The 18,901-nt window shown below is 46.7% G+C and overlaps 1 protein-coding gene across 2 annotated transcripts in view; it reads right to left on the bottom strand.

Annotated features, from left to right (window-relative positions):
* ARHGAP31 (Rho GTPase activating protein 31) overlaps positions 1-18,901 on the bottom strand; it is a 53,153-nt gene that overhangs the window by 18,404 nt on the left and 15,848 nt on the right. For both annotated transcript variants that reach the window (XM_027449624.3, XM_027449625.3), the window contains exons 2-3: positions 1,699-1,801; positions 1,050-1,194 (exon numbers count right to left, since the gene is read on the bottom strand). In XM_027449624.3, the coding sequence (XP_027305425.3) occupies positions 1,050-1,194; positions 1,699-1,801 (248 nt within the window). The remainder of the gene's footprint in view (positions 1-1,049; positions 1,195-1,698; positions 1,802-18,901) is intronic.

The following is an 18,901-nucleotide window of genomic DNA, read 5'->3' as shown; positions in this document are numbered from 1 at the left end:
ATGATAGAAATTCTTAACAAAGGATGGATGTTTCTAACGCTGATAAAATAATCTTTACCATCCCCCCACCCCTGTTGTTTGAAGAAGATAGTGAATGCTTTTAAACTTAAAATTCACACCTCAAGCATGGACAATTTCAGCCTAAATGACTAGATTTAAATTTGTTAGTGTCATAGACAGCTAAAAGTGGATTTAGAAGGGTAAGAAACAGGCAGCCTTTACGACAAGTATAGCTTGCGCTGCCACCTTTTAATGAAATATTATCTGTCACCAATATTAGCCAACTCTCTTAAAAATTCAGGCTTCACAGTCATATTTTCCAGCTCCCTGCCATCTTCTCTTACTGTATCCATGTATAATCTATGGTTGTTTTGCAGAATCGATTTACTACTCTCTGAATTACAATCCATTTAAACAAGGTTGGAGATTTCTGCTTGGCCAGCTGCCACTTTCCTCTGCTGTTTGTATTTATGATATGATCATGACAGACCTGATATGTCATAGCTGGCATAACCTGTGTCATCATTTGCTCTCTGACAAACTGTGTGAAAATGCTACAGATTAAAAAAAAAAAAAAAGTCAATACTTTACACATGGGTTGAGCAATCCATTTGTTCAGGTGTCAAGGACTGTGGAAGGAACAGAGAAGAGGAAACCACTCCCTTGTGATTATGATCAGAGGCCCCAGATGACCCCAAAGGCTCTCAGTGATGGACAGTAATGAGGAAACCAAAGAGAATTAGCCATTCTGGAAGGAGGTGCACAGTGGGGAGAAAGAGTAACACCAGGGAAGCAGTGCAGTGAATAAAATGAGCAAAGGAAAGGAAACAACAGAGAAAACAAGAGAAACAAACATGAAAGGGAGGAAAGAAACAAGGACAGGGAAAGACAGCCAGTGCAAGATGAGAAGGGACAAGCACTGGGAAGTGTTTATACAGATACATGCACCAGAAGCCAGGACACCAGACTGAAACCCAAACAGCTGTCATGGGGGAACCTGTGACATGTCCACGCTTCTGGTTAGGAATGAGGGCAGCAAGAGGGCTCACCGTGAATTTCTTGTAGAGCTCATAAGTGAGGAGAGGGTTGGGCAGCTCCCTGAAGTACAGCTTGCAGAGAGACCCCACGCAGTGGATGTCCTGGAGGTAAACTTCCCTTGTCAGGTCCGGGCATTGGTCAGAAACAAACTCTTGTCTGAAACAACACAGAGACACAGCAACCTAGATGAATAAGAGCTGTAGCACCCCTACACTCCACTCTGCATACTTTTTTACAGCTAGAGGACAAAACAGACTGGAAGGCAGACAGGACTGTATTATCTGCATCCTGGCCCAGCCTAGCTCCTGGGACCAGGACTTGAGGTTTCAGCTAGGCTCTGGCTGCCCCAGCACAGTCCCATGACGGGCCCCCAAACTGATATAAAGAGATCTCTTTGTCTTGAAATGAGAAAGAACAACTCAGTATTTGTGCTGAGACCCTCCAGGCTCTTCCCATTAATAGACACAGAGGGAGACTTTTTCCTTGTCATGGCCTAATCCCCAAACCACTGTATTTTCCTGCTACCAGCTTCAGAGACAATTCCCATTCTGCATCAGTGCAGAGCTCTGTTGGCCCCAATATGTACTTGAGGGACTAACAGCTTGAAGATGCTGAGCAATGCCACCAAATCTCTCAGGTTCTCAGACCGGTTGCCCTTACCTCAGCTTTTGGATGTTGGACGTCACTCCTGAGAGGCGATATATCCCATCCACGATGCCATGAGTCTCAATGAACTCCGCACAGCTCTTCAGCACATAGGGGACTAGGAAAGAAAGGCAAGACACCCAGTGAATACACACCAAGAGCTTCCAGAAGTCACCACAGAGGAGACAGTTTCGTAAAACAGTAGTGGAGGCTCTCTGCAGACACAGGGAAGGGTCCAGTAACAGAAGAAATACAGAGCAAACAAAAAAAATAACCCCCACAAAGTAGCCATAGCTAATTTGCAGAGTAAGGATATGCAGTGGTTCTGCCATGCCATGCTCATTGCCATGTGACAATTACTGAGCCTGAAGTCACAGAAGCACTGTGGGAGGAAAGGTAGGGTTTCTCTTTTTTCTTTTTTTTTTTTCTTTTCTTTTTTTGCTTTCCAGAAAAAGAGGCATTTTCACTCTAATTGAAAGCATGAGGTAAAGCATGTGGTCCCAAGAACCTCCCCCCTCCCCAGGATAGAGCTCCAGCCTCGCTGAATCTAGCCAAAAGGTCTGATTGGCTTGGATAAAACTCAGAGAAGCATTCACACTTCCATATAAGCCTACATACCCACAGTTTAGTGCTCATAAACTCCCACAGAGGGGGTATAAAGTTCAAATATTGACTAGATCTGCACACTGGCAAAATCTGACATTGGCTTCAAAAGAACTCCGTCAACGTAACCAGCCAAGGACTTAATCAGCCTTAAAGCTGAGAGGAGCCTGAGGCAGAGCATTTACATCCAAACCTGGACCCAAAGCTTGTGTTTATTTTTTTCCATTATATAGGTAGAGGAAACCCTCATCCCCTTGGTCAGACCAAGCCTCTCTGTCCCCAGTACTATAACAACCCCAGCTATAACAATAACAGTAAGAGAGTCCTTCCTTATTAGGTGCTAGAAACTACTGTGTATTTAATGCAATGCTTCACACAGCCATAAGCACAGAAGCCAGTAAATGCAGAAGCTGAAGTTCCCCCTGTAATGCTGACTCTGCTGCACTGCACATTCGGAAAGCTGTGCGGAAGAAAACAGGCTAAGCCACACATTTTACTGGAAAGCCAGGCATAGCAATTACTGCATCTCTGTGACACCACAGAGATAATGCCTCTGGCTGGACCTTCCCTGAGTTTTTCCGCCGGAGTTCAGGGCCATAATGACATATTAACACATGCTTCATCACACAGGATCCAAAGACATCATCCCAAGGATGGCCTGAAAAACAAAGAGCTGGTACATTGTTGTTTTTCTCCTAGGTGCCACTGAGGCCAGAGCCAGCTCATGGTTTCTCAGAAGCGTGGGCTTGCTCCCACCACACAGACCAGGGCCCTGGCTCTGGTGAGGAGGGCTCCTAGGCTGGTGCCTACATCAATGATACACTCTTCCTGAGCACTAAGAGCCAGGGAAGTGCTGCCCTTCTGCCTCTCAGCTGGCACCAGGGGAGGTAAAGAGGTCCTTTTCATGCGTCCCTTCTCTTCTCAGCATGGCCAACCCAAATGGAGGGGTAGTGGCAGTGATTTCTTGGAAACCTGAATGATCCAAACAGGCTAATTCTCTTTGAAAGAGGCCAAAGGAGCCTCCTCAGAACAACAAAGAAAATTGTCTTTTTTTTTTTTTCTTTGTTTTTTGAATCATGAACTCATAATGCAGGTAAAATAGCCGTGCTGGATCATGCTTGAAGTCCTTAGGCTGATTTTTAAGACCTTCAAGTTTCTGGGCTAGGACCAAGTACCAGCTGAACCTCTTGCCCTAGCCTACCACAACAATGTTCATGGGAAACCAGTGAAGACTCCATGGTAGAAGATTTCTCCACAGCAGTCACGGACTTTTTCACACCAGTGCCTTCCAGAAGGAACATGGGAAGCATTCTTTTCAGTGCCTACAGCACCGACTTCCTAAGAGGACTGGGTGAGGTGGAAGGATACAAAGCAAAATAAAAGCACAACATTTCCTAAATATCCTGCCCAAGTGACGCATCAAGAAAGAGGACCTTCCTTTCTCCAAGTAAGACTTGGCTATCTGTAACCACAGCAGAGAACTCAGATCATATGATGATGAGCATGCTAGAAATAAAGACACGGAAAGAAAATAACTTCAGGCCTCTTCTTCATTTTTGTCTGGTTAGACTGTACTGTCTTTGAGGTAGAAACTATGGGTACATGGCATATTAAGATTGTCTTCTTGGTTGGGGTCTGGGAATAAATGTGAAATAAGCAGCAAAAATGAAACCAAGGCAGATCCATCATCACTTCAGACCCACAGGGGTGGGAAAGTGAGTGAACTCCATGCCATCTAGAAAAAGAAGAATGAATTGAACACAAAACCTATCTGAGCAGGAAATCCACTTGCCAAAGCCTGTTAGAAAACTGAACAGCCTTTCATGTAGACAAACTGCTTGTGATGGTGGCTAGCTGCCACACGAAGGTAGCCTGCACCAACAGTGACCTTAGTTAGACACTTTTTAAGACCTCACTGTTAAGAACAAGGACACCAAATAAAAATGCATACATTGAGGTTTGTTGTGACTAATTTGACCTCTTGCAAGGAAGACCTATTAAATCACACTTTTTTTTTTCTGTTTATTTTGTTTTGTTTTGCTGAGGTTTAAATTTCCTTGGGATAAATTAGGTCAAGAGGCCTCAGGCACGTAAGCAAACCTCTTCTGCATAGACTGGAGAAGGCTAACTCCATCTGTTAAGGACAGAAAGCAAAAAAAAAAAAAAATAAGGGGGGCCTGAGGGGAATAATCTGCAGCAAACATAAAAAAATCAACTAATTCCTAAAAGTGGGTGAAGACTGCACAGTAGAGACAACCTTATAGACTGCAGATGGACAATATGCACCAAGCTCTGCCAATATCTCTTACACCAGCCCCGCAATCTTAACTGCTTTTCCAGCCCTGGGCTTCTCACATATTTCTGCCAGTGCCCTTCACTCATCATGAACATAACTTCCTGCCATACCAGGTCTTTGACTCTAACGAAGAGAAACAGCTAGTCATGCCAAAATGTGTGGCGGTTTTGTGATGTCAATAAAATCCCACATAGGGCACATTTCACTTGCAACCAAAAATTACAGACTTTGACCTCAGATCCCTGGAGGTGAAAGGACTGCATCGGCTTCCTGCAAAGCAAGCCCCTAAATGCAGCACTTGTATGAAACCAGAGCACAATAAGTGTTTTCTTTGAGCAGAACCTGCAGCTCTGAAATTCCTGAGCAGCTCTGATCTCCTACAAAGCTGGGTCTTTAGGGCACTTGGGGGAGGTGAGGTTAGAGAGGCAGCGAGTGGCTCCCTCCCACTTCCAGCCATCTCTGAGGTGGCTGGGCTGTTTGGGGTATGGCTACTGATGTGCACAAACAAAATCACAGGCTGTGATCAACCTTGGATGCAGGGAGATGCAGCCCGAGACTATTTGCTTGACAAGAAACACATAAATCAGAGACGTGGGTGTCTCCTGAAGGAAGATTAGATGGGGATGAGGATTTGTAGTGAGGGCTGTGCGTGCATGCAGACACAGAAGATTGGGGGGGGGGGGGGGGGTCCAATCTTGACACTTCTATAATTAAAACTATGCTGGAGGCTTAGAAGTTGGAAGAGGCAGCTGGTGTCACACAGACCCTGCTTGTTCTGCCAGACAGCCAAACTGTCCTCATTTAAAACTACAATAGAAACCAGATGGAAGAGGAGAGGAGAGTGTGGAGCGAGGCATCAGTCAGAAGGGAAATTGAGTTATAAACATACTGCGCACAAAAAAACAATACTTCTCTTCCCCTAGACAAAAATAAACCAGAAGGGCAGCCACAGTAACTCATTCCACTCTCACTGGATATCACCTCCAAGCTCAGCATACGCAGACCCTCACCTTCAGCAGGGTCTTTTCTACGAACACAGCTCATGCCAACACCATTGGGTCTCTCCCATCCTGCCCCTTCCAAGCCATGGGGCAGCATCCACCAAACTGCCCATCAGCAGGCAAAGACCTCACTGTTTGTCAGCCTGACCAAGGCTTTGTCTGGCACAGGGCTGAGCATTTTGGATCCCAACCAGCAAGACCTTTAAGGGTGTAGGCAACTAAATCACTCAGCAGCCCTAAGAGGAAGGGTCAGAAGGAGGGAGGGAGTTAGGCCATTTAGCAAACAAAGCCAGCATAGAGCAAGGAAGACATTAATCCAGCAGGAGCTGCAAGCAACCACCTGTGGTCTACAGTGGAGCCTTCTAGAAGAAACTCTGGGTCTCTATGGACTACAGAAGGACACTAGGGAGGAGGCTGCTAAGTTAGCCACCTGAACTAGTCAGTATGAACACCATTCAGCAAGGCTGTGCTTAAAGTTAGCTAACCTGGACTGGGTCATCTTGCCCAGAGCACACTGTACCAAACTGGCCTGAATAGTGGCAGGCTTCATTTTTTCCTTTATCCTTTTGCTGATTTCTCAGAAGACTATTTCCAAGGGCAAAAGTCAGTGACAGAGCTACTCAGATCCTCTTTAGAGCTTGCTTTAAGCTAGATGGAGGTGGTTTCACATCCTTTTTCATTTTATTTTAATTTTAGTTCAAGTAACTGGAGGGTTAATGTAGACATTTCATTTCACATGAAACATCAACCATTTGACTTTGTAGGAAACAGTGTTGCTGTGGTGGTGATTTTTTTTCAAAAATTTCCCCAAAGAATGAATCCTGTGCCATAAAAAAGGAGATGTGGGTATTTGTATTTCACCATTTTGGTTTTGCTTTGTACCAGTATTTTCTTAAGTTTTCTTTTCTTTTCTTCATTGCCCTTAACTGTAATGTATGCTTCCTATAATGCCATGTGAAATCATCAGACAATAAAGGTTTAAACAGTCTCTTGTTTCAATTTAAATTACTAAATTAGGAGATATTTCTCCCTAGAAAATGAGTGTCTCATTCTGTGCTAAGCAAGAGCTGTACTTTACATGCACAAAAATAACAAAACAGTACACATTTTAGAACATACTAATATATTAACTTGGCCTCTTAATCACAGGAAAGAAACAGCGTTGTATAAATGGCAACAAGCTTGAGTGTTGGTATCTCAGATGTGACATTTTTCTGCATTTCCTGATGATTCCTGTTTTAAATCACGAGCTTTAATGCTGATTCACTATTTTTTTTTCCCCATTTATTTATTTATTTACTTATTGCTGATCTTGTCTGACTTTTACTAGGCATAAGGTTGGCTGAGAAGCAGATTCTAGAGGAGATCAAACCGTGCTCTCCCCTCTGTGGCTCGCTTAAGCTCGGGTTCAGCACAGCAGTCAGGATTTGAAACCACATCCCAGTTTGCACTCCCGACCCAAGGCAGCTAGGAATAAATCCTCTCTTGCCCCCAGGCATCACCTCCTTTGCCTTCCACAATCCCCTTGTCATCAGCGGCCAGGGATGGCAGGGACCACAGTGTTTGAAATCCCTGCAGAGGACCTCCCCTGCTCAGAGGTGAGGTGCAGTGGCAGAGCTGGGGATGGAGAAGCTTTCATCTGCCCACCAGGACAAACAGAGGGCTTCATTCCCCGGGATGTCTGTGCATACCTTTCACCATCAGTAAATTAATTTTACAGAAGAAGAAAAAACAAAACTGTTTCATCATCAACTTCCAGTGTTTAGTTAGGCTGTGAGGGCCAAGCTACCAGCACCACCCACACCCACCTGTGTTTGAACAGCACGAGATATCTAAACAACACCAAACAGGCTGAAAAACAAATCACCTTGTTGGAGCCCTCCTCGCTGCTTCCCCCCTAGCTGCCATAAACACAGTTTTAAAAAAAAAGATGAATAGCTGGCGCCGAGGTGACCCTGTCTGCATGGCCAGCACAACTGAATCACCACCTCAGTCACACACTGCGTTTTCTTTTTTTTTTTTTTTAGCTCTGCTTCTGTGGGAAACCTCTCTGCATCGTCACGAAGGTCAGCACAACAATGCTGTTCCGTGCGATGAAAGCACCGTCCTGAATGCTCTTGTGATTTTGGTGGGCCCAGAGAAGCAAAAAAAAAATAAAAAAGTGTGATCTCGGGTCTGCCAGATGCTGTGAGCTGTCCCCATTCATGGTCAGAGTGGGAAGTGGGAACACCGAGCACTGTTTGGGATGGGGCAGGTGAATTTCAAGCAAATGCACCTAAACACAGCCTGCGGGCTCAGTGTTAGCTTGAATAAAGTCAACAGCACCACCAGCAAGGTTTTGTTCCCATTGGTATTATACACAGCTTACATCTCACCTATCTAAATAAGACATGTAGGAACACCTGATTTTCCAGAGCAGATTTGATGATCGTGATGCTATGGGCAGAAATGAAAGAGCTTGAAGCAGACCTGACCAGAACACCAAAGGAAAACGAGAAGAAAGCGCTGTGCAAAGAGACTTTGAGTGCTGACTCTCAAACCCAGCGGTCACCATACCCCTCTGAAATGTGGCTAATACCTTGACATAGCTGGCAAATTCTGTCGTGCAGGCACTTTTGAAAAGAGATTGTACTAAATACAAGAATAGTTTTGTTAGGGAAACATCCTGCTGTGGGTTTCCTGCTAAAAAGGACCAGATAACCCAACAGGATGTCTCCAGTCCTAACTTTTATGGCTTTGTGGCTTAGATTCTGCGGGGCAGGTCAGTGAGCTGTGCACAGCCTCAGCTACTGTTGAAATCCTAAAAACTCTGATCCACAGCATGGACTTCATACGGGGTTTAGTTCACCACAGGAAAGGCAATTGGGATATTGAATTCCGGACATAGGTGAGGGAGAACAGTTCATGCTGTCTCAAAAGGGCCAAGTGTAGGAAAAATCAGAATAGCTGTGGAGCTGCGTGTAGCGAATTGACCTTGGTGAAAGCCTAGGCACAGTGAGAATAAGCAGGCTGTGAGGCAGGGGCTCTGCTGCTAACCTCGTTTCTGACGACACAAACTGAGCACAATGCCAAATTTGCAGGCGGTGTCAGAGGCTGAGGGAATGCAGGAGCGTGTGGGGCAATACTGATGTTGCAGCTCAGGGGAGCCGGGAGAAGCAGCCTGCAAGAAAAGAGCGCCAGGATGGATGGACAGTGATGTAGGCTCCATTTGAAGCCTCTTGAGTGCTTACTGTCTTTCATCCAAATCAATAAACAAGTTTATGGACTACAGCTGTCTCATTGTATCATGTTTTTCTTCCTTCCTTCGCTCTCTACTTAAGCATGGAAAGCAAAGTAAGCCACGCTAAGCTACTTTACTGCTGGTAACAAAGCAAAGAAAATATATGGATTTCATAAGTTTTTTGTTCTCCTCTCCACAGCTTTTAGACTATATGCTTTCATTTACAAGGGCTTCATCAGCAAGTTAGATAACAAATAGCCCACAGCCTCCATATCCTACCTGAGCATGTTTAGCTGATGCAGGTTTGCTCAGTTTCTTACAGCCCCCAAACAATGCTAGGAGTGATTGCAAGCTATTACAACCATTTTTTTGACCATAAAAAGTGTAGAAACCAACAACTCCGTTGATGCATGGGAACTCCTGTGCAGGATTCTTAGGATCCCAGAACCTGGAGAAGGGTAATTCAAGGGGACTAGTTCATACTCCATAGCTGGCTCTCAGTTTGTTCCCTGGTCCTTTCTAACTTCAGTGTGTCAGGATATCTACAGTTCTCCGTGTGGTTCTTTCCCATCAAAACACTGTTGTCCTTTGAGCATGCAAGGGTAGAATGAACGATCAGCACTCGTGGTTCTCTTTCCAAGCTTTCTGTACAATGGATCACTTGCATGCATATGTGACAGCCATTCCCCAGCTTTATAGCACACATCCAGACGTGCCAGCTAATGCAGAATGGCACTGCCTGCAAGCTCAGGTGTTTGAAAGGGAAACAAGGGGAGAGTTACTCCTCTCAGAGCCCAGGTCAATGTTTGGTAACAAGGTACGAAGTGACTGAGAAGCAGGCCTTGGACCATGTTTTCATATGGATTTAAAACTGTATAGCTAAATCTCACGGTACACATTTATAACTGATGCTGTGATTTTCTCTTCTTTTTATTTTGCCCTCTGTCACGCTGACAGACTGATGCAGACTGACACTAGGCTATGCAGCAATGTTCTTTCACTCAGGCTCTTCACTGAGCCTGCCTCTAGGGCTCTCCTGGTGAAGAGTGGATACAGCAATTTCCAGAGGTTACTCCAAGTGGGCTGTTTCACGGATAGTCAACAACTTAGGGCAAAGAGCAGGGAACATTGTTGAGAATCATTATATATCACAGACAGACAGATGAGGAGCCCAAATAACAAACCCTTACAGGCTGCAGATGAGAAGTGAAAAGCAAATGAAAACAGACTTTTGAGAAAAAGTAAATAAGGCTTTATGATGTCAATGTGATTGAAAACAAACATGTGAAGGCACTAGCAATAATCAGTCATTATAGTTGAAAGCCAAGCAGTATAAAATCCATTCCATCTTTGCACAGTTGTTGAGGCATATATTTAGACTGAATGTTTTCACTGCAAGGCTGGCTGGGCCTGACCCAAGGAACTTCACTCACACAAAAAAATCCCATTGAATTCAGCAACATTTTCCACCAGAGGAAAAAAACACTATATCCAACTCTGTTACTGGAACATTCAAATACTATGAAACTATGGACAGACTGATAGGAGCATTTGCACCAGCTTTTCAAGAACATAAAATGATGGCGTGAAGTTCAACACAGAACAGAGAACTAAGACTGCTGCTGACAGTGGGAGGTCACCCAGAAATGTTCCTCGCAGGCCTGCTCAGAGAAGGATGAAGACAAGTTAGTCTTTATTTCAGGAGGATTAAGTTGTGGGTGACTTGGATCACTGATGTCTGTCTGGTGAAAAGAAGTGCTGTTCTACCCATCCTAAGTAACACTGCCCAGGGTGTATGATCACTGCAGCCTCTTGGCTCAGTCTCTGTGTCCAAGCAAGATGGAGAAAATTCTGCCAGAAGAAACATCTGGTCAGACACACATACCTGTATATATAAATAAATATGTACGTACAAAGTGACATATGTATTTAAGCATGTGTGCATACACACACATATATACATACATGTGTATTTTTATATATACATACCAATATATTCGTGTATGTTCATGTATATCTGTGTGTGAGAGAGGTTTCCTGTGTATTACCAGGAAATTCTTCTTAGAGAAATAGATTTTTCTCAGTAAGGTGTCAATTGAAATCCTAAGACCCACAGGTGATATTTAGAGTCCGAAGCCGCAAAAATCTCTCTAGACTGATGTCATTGGTCTGGGGGTGCATCAGCACAGGCTGGTGCTCTTGCTTGTTGCAGCTTGCTCAGCCAGCCAGAGACTACGCCATTGCCACAGACATTTCCTACTCTCTACCTTCCCAGGCAAAGTTCATTTAGCTAGTTAGTGCATTGCCCTGCATATTGTTACTGTATATTGAAGGCCTTTCTGGATGAAGTACTTGCTCCTAGTCAAAGAAAGCTGTTGGTTTGGGGGTGAATTCCTCAAGCATGCAAGTATTTCTACATCAGGAAGTTAAGAACCTGTCTCTGTGGGTTGGTTTAATTCAGCAGCTTAGTTAAGAGTAGCCCATGGGATAAGGGTCGTTTTTTCTATACCTCTTCATCTCTGCAAGCTGCACTTGTCCAAGCTGTACCTTACAGCCTTGATCTCAGGGATTGTGTTTTCCTTTCCATACACCAGGGAGGGTAAAGAGCTCTAAAAGGAGCAGCTAAGCAGCCTGGTTCTGACATCTGGATGCAGTGCTGCACCTTCAGGACTGCTGGCAGAGGCAGCAGGGAATACAGCACTGCGCCATGTGGCAGATCTTGTGCTGCTGGAGGGCAGCTCTCCCCCTCTGACCTCCACAAGAATCATCAAGGACAGCACAGGATGCAGAACATCATTTGCAGATGGTGTCACACAGCCTCCAAGCCTTCTGGAGCTTGATGCTGGGCTGGTTTAGAAGAAAAAAATTCCTGCCATGCTCTTTGTGGCTACCTCCACCCCACAACATCAGCTGGTAACTGCTGCGATGCAGCCCTGGCAGAGGGGCAAGGATACCAGAACCAGAAACCGGTGCTCTCAGAAGGCCAATGAAGAAAGGAGGCCCGATACGGCTTTTACAGGCCCTAATAAAAAGGGGGAAGAAATAAAGCTGAATTAGCTGTTACAGCATAATCCTGTCTTCTTATTCCCCAACCAGGCTTCGATTTCCTCACTTGGTAGGGACAAAGCAGGAGAGGTTTCTATCTTTAGGCTGCTATAGGCCCCAGCAGGAAGAGTTGTCCCCATCCACGGCTTTTCTCCCTTTGTTTCCACATGGGATAGAGTCTCCACCCCCCCTTCATCTCTCAATAAATAAGCATGGCAGCGGTTATCAAGCTGAGGGTCATTCTCAGTGCTAACAATGGAAAAAAATGGCAATATCCAGCTGTTACCAAAGTAGTAAATCTAGTCACTTCGCAACTGCTCTCCTCAGTTCCCAAGCCCCCCAGCGGACTCCTGATACATTCCATATTTTGCTCTTTATTTTGTTTTCCATTTGGCGAAGGACGGGCTCCAAACCAGTGTGAAGAAAAACAACCTTTCTTTTTTTTTTTTTTTTTCTCTCCTTTTTTTTTCTTTTTTTTTCTCTTCGCTATCTCTGCTCCAAGTCAGACCAGGTAGTGCTTATCATTTCCTCTGCACTGCAAACACCAGCGTGCATTCATTTCCTGCCGGCGAGCCCTGAACCTCGGGCCGACATTGTTTTCAAGGCCCCTCTCACTTGGACGCGGCAGCCGTCCGGCTGCACAGTTCTTCCTGTTGATGTCAGGCCCCTCTTCCTCCCAAAGCAAATGGCCTTCCTGCCAGCACATGTATCCTTTTCCATGAGGACCAGCAGGAGCCATTTTCCTATGCTGCAGCTGAGAGAAAAAAAATAAATAAATAAAAAATAAATAAAAGAGACGGGTTGTAATGGGGAGGAGCAGAGAGGGATTCCTTTCCTCACGGTGCTGGAGGACATCAGGACGTATCTGGAGCCCCTCTCCATGAGGAGGAGTGGGATCAGAGGTCACAACAACAGAGCTGCGTCTCAGGGATGCCTGTACTTGCAAGTCCCAGCGAAATCGCTTATTAGCAGAGAACATCAGAGACCAATTACAGCTGACGATTTCCCACTGCTAAGGAATGAAGGCTCACAAAAGAAAAGCTATAGCCTCGGCCCTTGTGTTCCAGCAGCGCTGTCATAAACTGAGGGAGATGCCAAGACCTTTACACTAGACCACTGCCTTCATTTTCATTCTTTCAAATGGAGGAACCTCTTCTGCTGCCAGCTCTGTTTCATCAGCAGTGGAGAAACTGAACAGTGATTGCAGAACATGGCTTACACCAAGCTGGAGTGCTTCTTCACAGCCTGCCATTGCACCAGTTGACTCCCCAGCTGGGAAGGGTGAACCTAACCCAGCACCATTTTGGACCTCCCCTGGTCCATGGCATTCAAGGCTTGCACTTGTTCCACGGAGAGAAGCTGATGGGCTTCCCCCAGCTCCCAGCAGCAGGTTATCAAGGACAAGGTCGCCCAGATGAGGAGGAATTCCCTTAGTGCTGCCTGGGCACCGCAATATGCACAGGGAAGGATGCAGAAGAGCCCACGTGTGTATTTACACCACCCTTAGCACAGCAGGGCTCACAGTCTGCATCTCTGCAGCGTGTACTGCACCAGTGTCAACCATCTCAGACCATAAACACACCCTGGGTGATAGGAGGGTGTGCACTATGTGAGGAGCAGCCTGGGAACGCGTGTTTGCAGGCTCCACCATAGCTTGGGCACGCAAGCGGGCAGAGCACGAGGAGCACAGCCAACACTTGCAATGGTATTTCCTGCCCTCCGGAGCATCCCAGCTACGCGGCTGCCACAGCCTCCGGCGCTGGGCGAGGAGCTGGCTTGCATTAGGACACGTTCCCCTGCAAAACCAAGTTTCCCCTATGTGAGGAATGACCAGGGAAATAGGGTCCCGTTGCATTTTCTACGCCACACCTAAAACTACTGCCAAAAGAGGGGGAGTGAAGAGAGGATTTACTATAGGGTCCCGGTGCCTAGCAATAGCCAAAACAGGACCAGATTTCTTGATTCATGGTCCTCTGGAGATGTGTGATGTATATTTCAATAAAATACACTGTTCCAACGTGATTTTCTCCTTCCTTTCCTATCTATTGCCTGGCCACTTTCTTGTGTCACTGTAGAAGCTAAACAAAGGGTTACTCTTCCAGTCCCTGTGTGTGCGTTGCCACAGAGGTTGGCAAAATTTCTCAAGCTTTATGCAACAGACGCGGCCCCAAGCCTGGCAGAGCCAGCAGAGTTGCAAGAGAGTGAGCTGGAGCTTCGTTTTCCTCACAAGCAGAACTTCTTACTCAAGGTGCGATTGCAAAATCCTTGTTGGTAAGAGTGCAAGAGGCAAAGGCAAAAAGCCCACCTAGGTCCTCGTAGCAGAAGCTGGCTGGGGCAGCAGACACTTGCCATTTGGAGCCCAGCCTCACACAGCTAAACCCACATGGAGCTGAATCCCACGAGCACCTAGGACACTGAGCACGCTGCAGGATCAGGCCCTGCTTGCAAAGCTGCCCCGTGAGCAAAGTCTTGCTTCGAGGAAGGACCACGACTCGAGATCCCACTGAGCTCACATTTTCCCTTCATGCTCTCCCTCTCTCTCTCTCGGAACAGCTTCGCTGTTCGTGAATGAATTACCTCAATCACTCTTAAGCAATGTACCGACCAGGAAAAGGGTGTGGGGTTTATTAATGGAAAAATCCTTGAATCTTTTAGCCCTGCGCATGGCTACAGTTACAAGGAAAACAGGATACCACACTGCATATGGGGAGGAGGAAGAGAAAAGGAGCAGAAACTAATGATCTACAGGGACTGACTCGCGAGGAAGAACAAAGTGACGGTGGTAAATAGGCACAGCTGGCCCAAATTAGGAGGAGAGAGGCGAATGCACAATAGCGGTCTGCAGAGGGAAACACCACAGAGGGAAAGGGCTCGTTCTGGATGATCGAGGGGCTGTAACTGGGAGTGACTGAATGAAATTACGAGGGGAAATTTAGGTTGAGTGGTAGGAAAAAGGGCCTAAGAGCGAGACATAGTATCATGCTGCAGAATTGCCTCCTCAGGGGAAGGGGCGTGAGCCACGATGCCTGGATATTCAAAATTAGGCAGGGGATTGCTCTGAAGGGAACAGTCTTGCACGGGCCTCCGCAAGCAAGACAAAATAATCTCACTGTCCTTCCCGTGTTGTTATCAGGTAATGCTTTCTAAGCCACAGCAAGATCCCCTGGAAGAGTGCAGTGTGTAAATTATAAAGGAAAGCGTGTAGTGCCAGCACTTGCTACAAGAAGGGACAACCACAACCAGCAGCTGGAGTTTAAATTGGATACTAAAGCATGCGGGAAGAAAGGCTACTTGAAAACCTTCCAGCAGAATGATTTTCCAGTGGGAAAGTGTGCATTTCACAGAATCAGAATGGTTCATGGGAATGCAGGGATTCAATTCAATTTTTTTGACCAAAGAACCATCCAGACATATTGTTTCCAGAAGGTGAAATACATTTGCCTCGATATCGTTATTTTCAATGTAATATCACCTTTGCGACAATTTTTATTTATGGGGAGTTTCTGCTTTTCTATTCTGAGTATGGATGAAGGTAATCGTGCAGCAGTGGAGTGGAATGCAGTGCGAAAGAGAAGCCAGCTCTAGCGGATACGTAGCGATATCAGCGGAGTCTGGCTAGCGCCTGCTCCTCTCTGCACACTTAAAGGATGGCAGCACTACTCCTTGCCAGCCAAAGTGCAGACTGTTGTGTGTGTTTCTTGTCAGCAAATGAGAGAAAAAGGAGGCAAGTGTCCCAGGGTTTGCTTTTCAGCCCTCGGGTTACCACAAACCCTCATTTGAAATCTTATTTGTATCTCACATCCCCCATTGTGAGGATAAAACCCCAGCATGGCCTTACAGAACGTGCTTCACTTCCATCAGCAAAAATCCAGCCCCTCGGCAAGGAGCCGTGAATTCACACAGGATAAGTATCATTCTCATCCCATAGGTGCAAAAAATGAGAAACAGAAACGAGCCGGCAGCCTGAGGTCGTGCAGTGAGTTAGTGGAAGAGCTAAGGTTAGAGCTCGCCTCTTTGACTCCCACTCCGTAACCAAACCGCAGAGCCCAGCGTCCCTGCATCCAGACTCCGAGTACGTAGGAGCTTGCCTCCAAAAGTTCACAAGTTGGTAAAGCACATGCAGATTACAACAGGCTTATCAGAACCGCTGACCCCAAAAGTCAGGCTGAAAATCTCACACAGATGTGCTTTTCTGGGGAGGGGCTCAATTCTTCCCAGGTCCCTACCGAACCAGCAGACCCTCCTTACCCAAACCTCCAGCCAAAATCTGGACACACAGTCTGAAACCTCAGAAGGAGATTTGGGTCAGAGAGTGCCAGTCAGATTATTGGAGCTGTGTTTCAGTTGCCATAAAAATTAGTCTTGTACCAAAAGGCCAGATGGCGGTACCCCTGTGCCTGGGAATTTTGGAGTGGGATCCAGGCCTTGTGGCTTGATCTCACTTCTAATTCTCATTTTTTATTTTTTTTTCCCCATGTGAATGGTTCTCTCATAACTAAATACCACAATAATGGCAAGAAGCTACCCAGAGGCTATCTGGGGAGAAACTGCATAATTTCTGACCATTTCAGGGAATGGAGGTATTGGTGGGGGTGGGAGGGGAGGCCTGAATTTGCTGGAAAAGTTGTGCTGTCCTGTCTGTTCACAGATCGGTTATCCCAAACTTCTTGCACTCTGTCCTCTGACCTCTTTCATCTCCTCAGCTGACCACTGCTTTCCCTTCTTTACCTCTCATCTCTGTTTCGCAGGGCAGACAGTTTTCTGCATGGCTTTTTTTTTTTTTTTACCTTGAAGGCCAAACTGAAGGGACCCGAGTGAAGGTTTAAAATGCTTCCCCTGCAAAAGAGGGAAATCTGGGTCTGGTGTTTACAACTCAGTCCTGTATCTTCCAACTGCAGCTCTGAGCTGGATCAAAGGCTTCTGCTCCCAGCTTTTGTTCCCTCCTCGGCTCCCTTGAAATGTCAGCAAACACGATGGCTCTGTCGGTGCCGCCGGGGTGGTCCGACTGCTTCCCACGCTGGGCATGCAGACTGGGCAGCCGTGGAGCAGCCAGCAACTCGCTGGGTGTCTCCTCTACCACGTTGTTGTTCCTCACACCACGGCAGCGGCCTGAAGCAGCAGCGCTGCCATGAAATCAACAGAAAACAAATCCACCTCCAGCTGCCCCGGCTCGCAAAGGGACACGCAGGCTCTTTGTTCCGAGCCAGCAGCTGCCGATGCTGCCGGGAGGACAGGGAGCCGCTTTGGGAGCTTAGGGCTCTCCTTGGACGTGGGCACGGATGCCATTCCCCACTTTGGAGGCCTTTGGGGCTGCTCTGAGATGAGCTGGGACTCGTTCAGTGCTGGCTGCAGAGCTGGAGAGCACTGCTGGCCATCCTGGCCCTACAAGGCTACGGGAGAGCCTGTGCAGAGCCCCGCAGGCTCTGCCTGAGCCGTGGGGAGTACCCACAAAACGTGTCCGCCTGCTGTCACGGCATCGCAGGGCTGCTCTCGGGAGAGATGGGGAGGAAGATATGCTGTTAGTCAGCTGTCAGCCCCAGGCCATATTTCTCTGCCCCATCATAGGATCCTCTTTTAGCCTGCGCTGCAGTGCTTGCCTTAGCATCACTCCCCTACCCACATGAAGTATTTCTACGACAGGGGATCCTCATGGGGCTCCCAGGACATACATGCTGCTCTTTCTCTGCTTTGCCAATACGCTGAAAATACCAGCCCTGGCCTCTCAGCCTTTCTGAAATTACATGTTTGGCTTCTGTCTGAAGAGCCCGAGTAGTGTGGCTGTACTGCACTTCCCTGGTAGTCGTCATGTTATGGATGTGACCGTGTTTACAAATGAGCCGAGGCTCTTTGTGCTCTCTGCTCTGCATCACTCTCAGGTTCAATCGACCTTCTTCTACCACAATGCTTTTTTTTTTTTTTTCCCCTGCTGTTTATAACCAATTTATTTTCTCCAATTACAGCAGAGAAGGCCCCGGCCAAAGGGGAATTTTGCAGCAAGTCTCACAAAAGATCGTATTTGTCTGCAGTTAGGCTTCGTTTAATGTCATTCTGTGGTCAGGCTCCCTGAAAACAGACAATGCCTCATCTCCAGGTGTCCAGTATGGCCCATCCTTCCACTGTCATCGAAGCTTTCTGGTATGTATCCAACCTCACCAGTACTTTCTCAGCACTCTGTCCCACAAGAGATTCAGGCCAATGCAATCTCTCTTGGGGTTGATGGTACCACCACTGTTAATGACAACTGCAGTAAATCAAAGCAGTGTTACCTGCTGCTGGCAAATTCACCTAAAATCTGGTGGATTTTTTTTTTCTCACTCCTAATGGGTTTGTTCTGGTGCATTCCTTGGACCTCCCTGGAGCTAATTCCTGGCTCAGCCTGGTGATAACGAGACAAGTGTGGGTGTCCAAGGAGCACATTTTCCACTTTGAAGGGTGTCACGGTCTCATAGATGTTGCTTTTGTTCTGCTGTTGTGCTAGCTGAAATCGTAACCCCCTTTACAACTGAAAACACTTGCCGTATATGCAGATTTGAAGTACTTCCACACCAGTTGGCTGCAGCATCCCAGATTCATGCTAGTGTCACTGAGGTCAGGAGCTGGCCCCGCGCCACACAGCCTGTGCTTCTGGAGGAGCTCAATGCTAAAAGACAGTATGCTGAAATGCAGGCATGGTGTCAGTGTGCCGCAAGGTGCTGGAAAAACCTTTCAGAGCCACAGGAAAAAAAAATGAAGACACCCTTTCTCTGCCAGCACACGAATTCCTTACACTCTTGGTGTCCCAGTGTGAGAGATGCAACTTGCTGGAGCTCTAGAAAGGGCACACTGGGTCCTGGGCATGTGAAGGTTGCTGTGAAGCAACATGCAGCCAAGGAGCATCCTCCTAATTGCCCCCCTCAGGGTCCTCGGTCTCATGCAGAGTTAGACACACACACAGTGTTCGGGCCATCCCGGTGTTTAGGATGGCTCTGGGGAGAGCATGAGATGGCAGTCAGTTGTATGGACCCCACATGTAACATGCTACCCTCAATGTGAAATGCTGGCCATATTGCCATG

This window comes from Anas platyrhynchos, chromosome 1, assembly GCF_047663525.1.
Source record: "Anas platyrhynchos isolate ZD024472 breed Pekin duck chromosome 1, IASCAAS_PekinDuck_T2T, whole genome shotgun sequence".
NCBI classification, from domain to species: Eukaryota; Metazoa; Chordata; class Aves; order Anseriformes; family Anatidae; genus Anas; species Anas platyrhynchos.
This window is presented reverse-complemented; position numbering and strand designations above follow the sequence as displayed.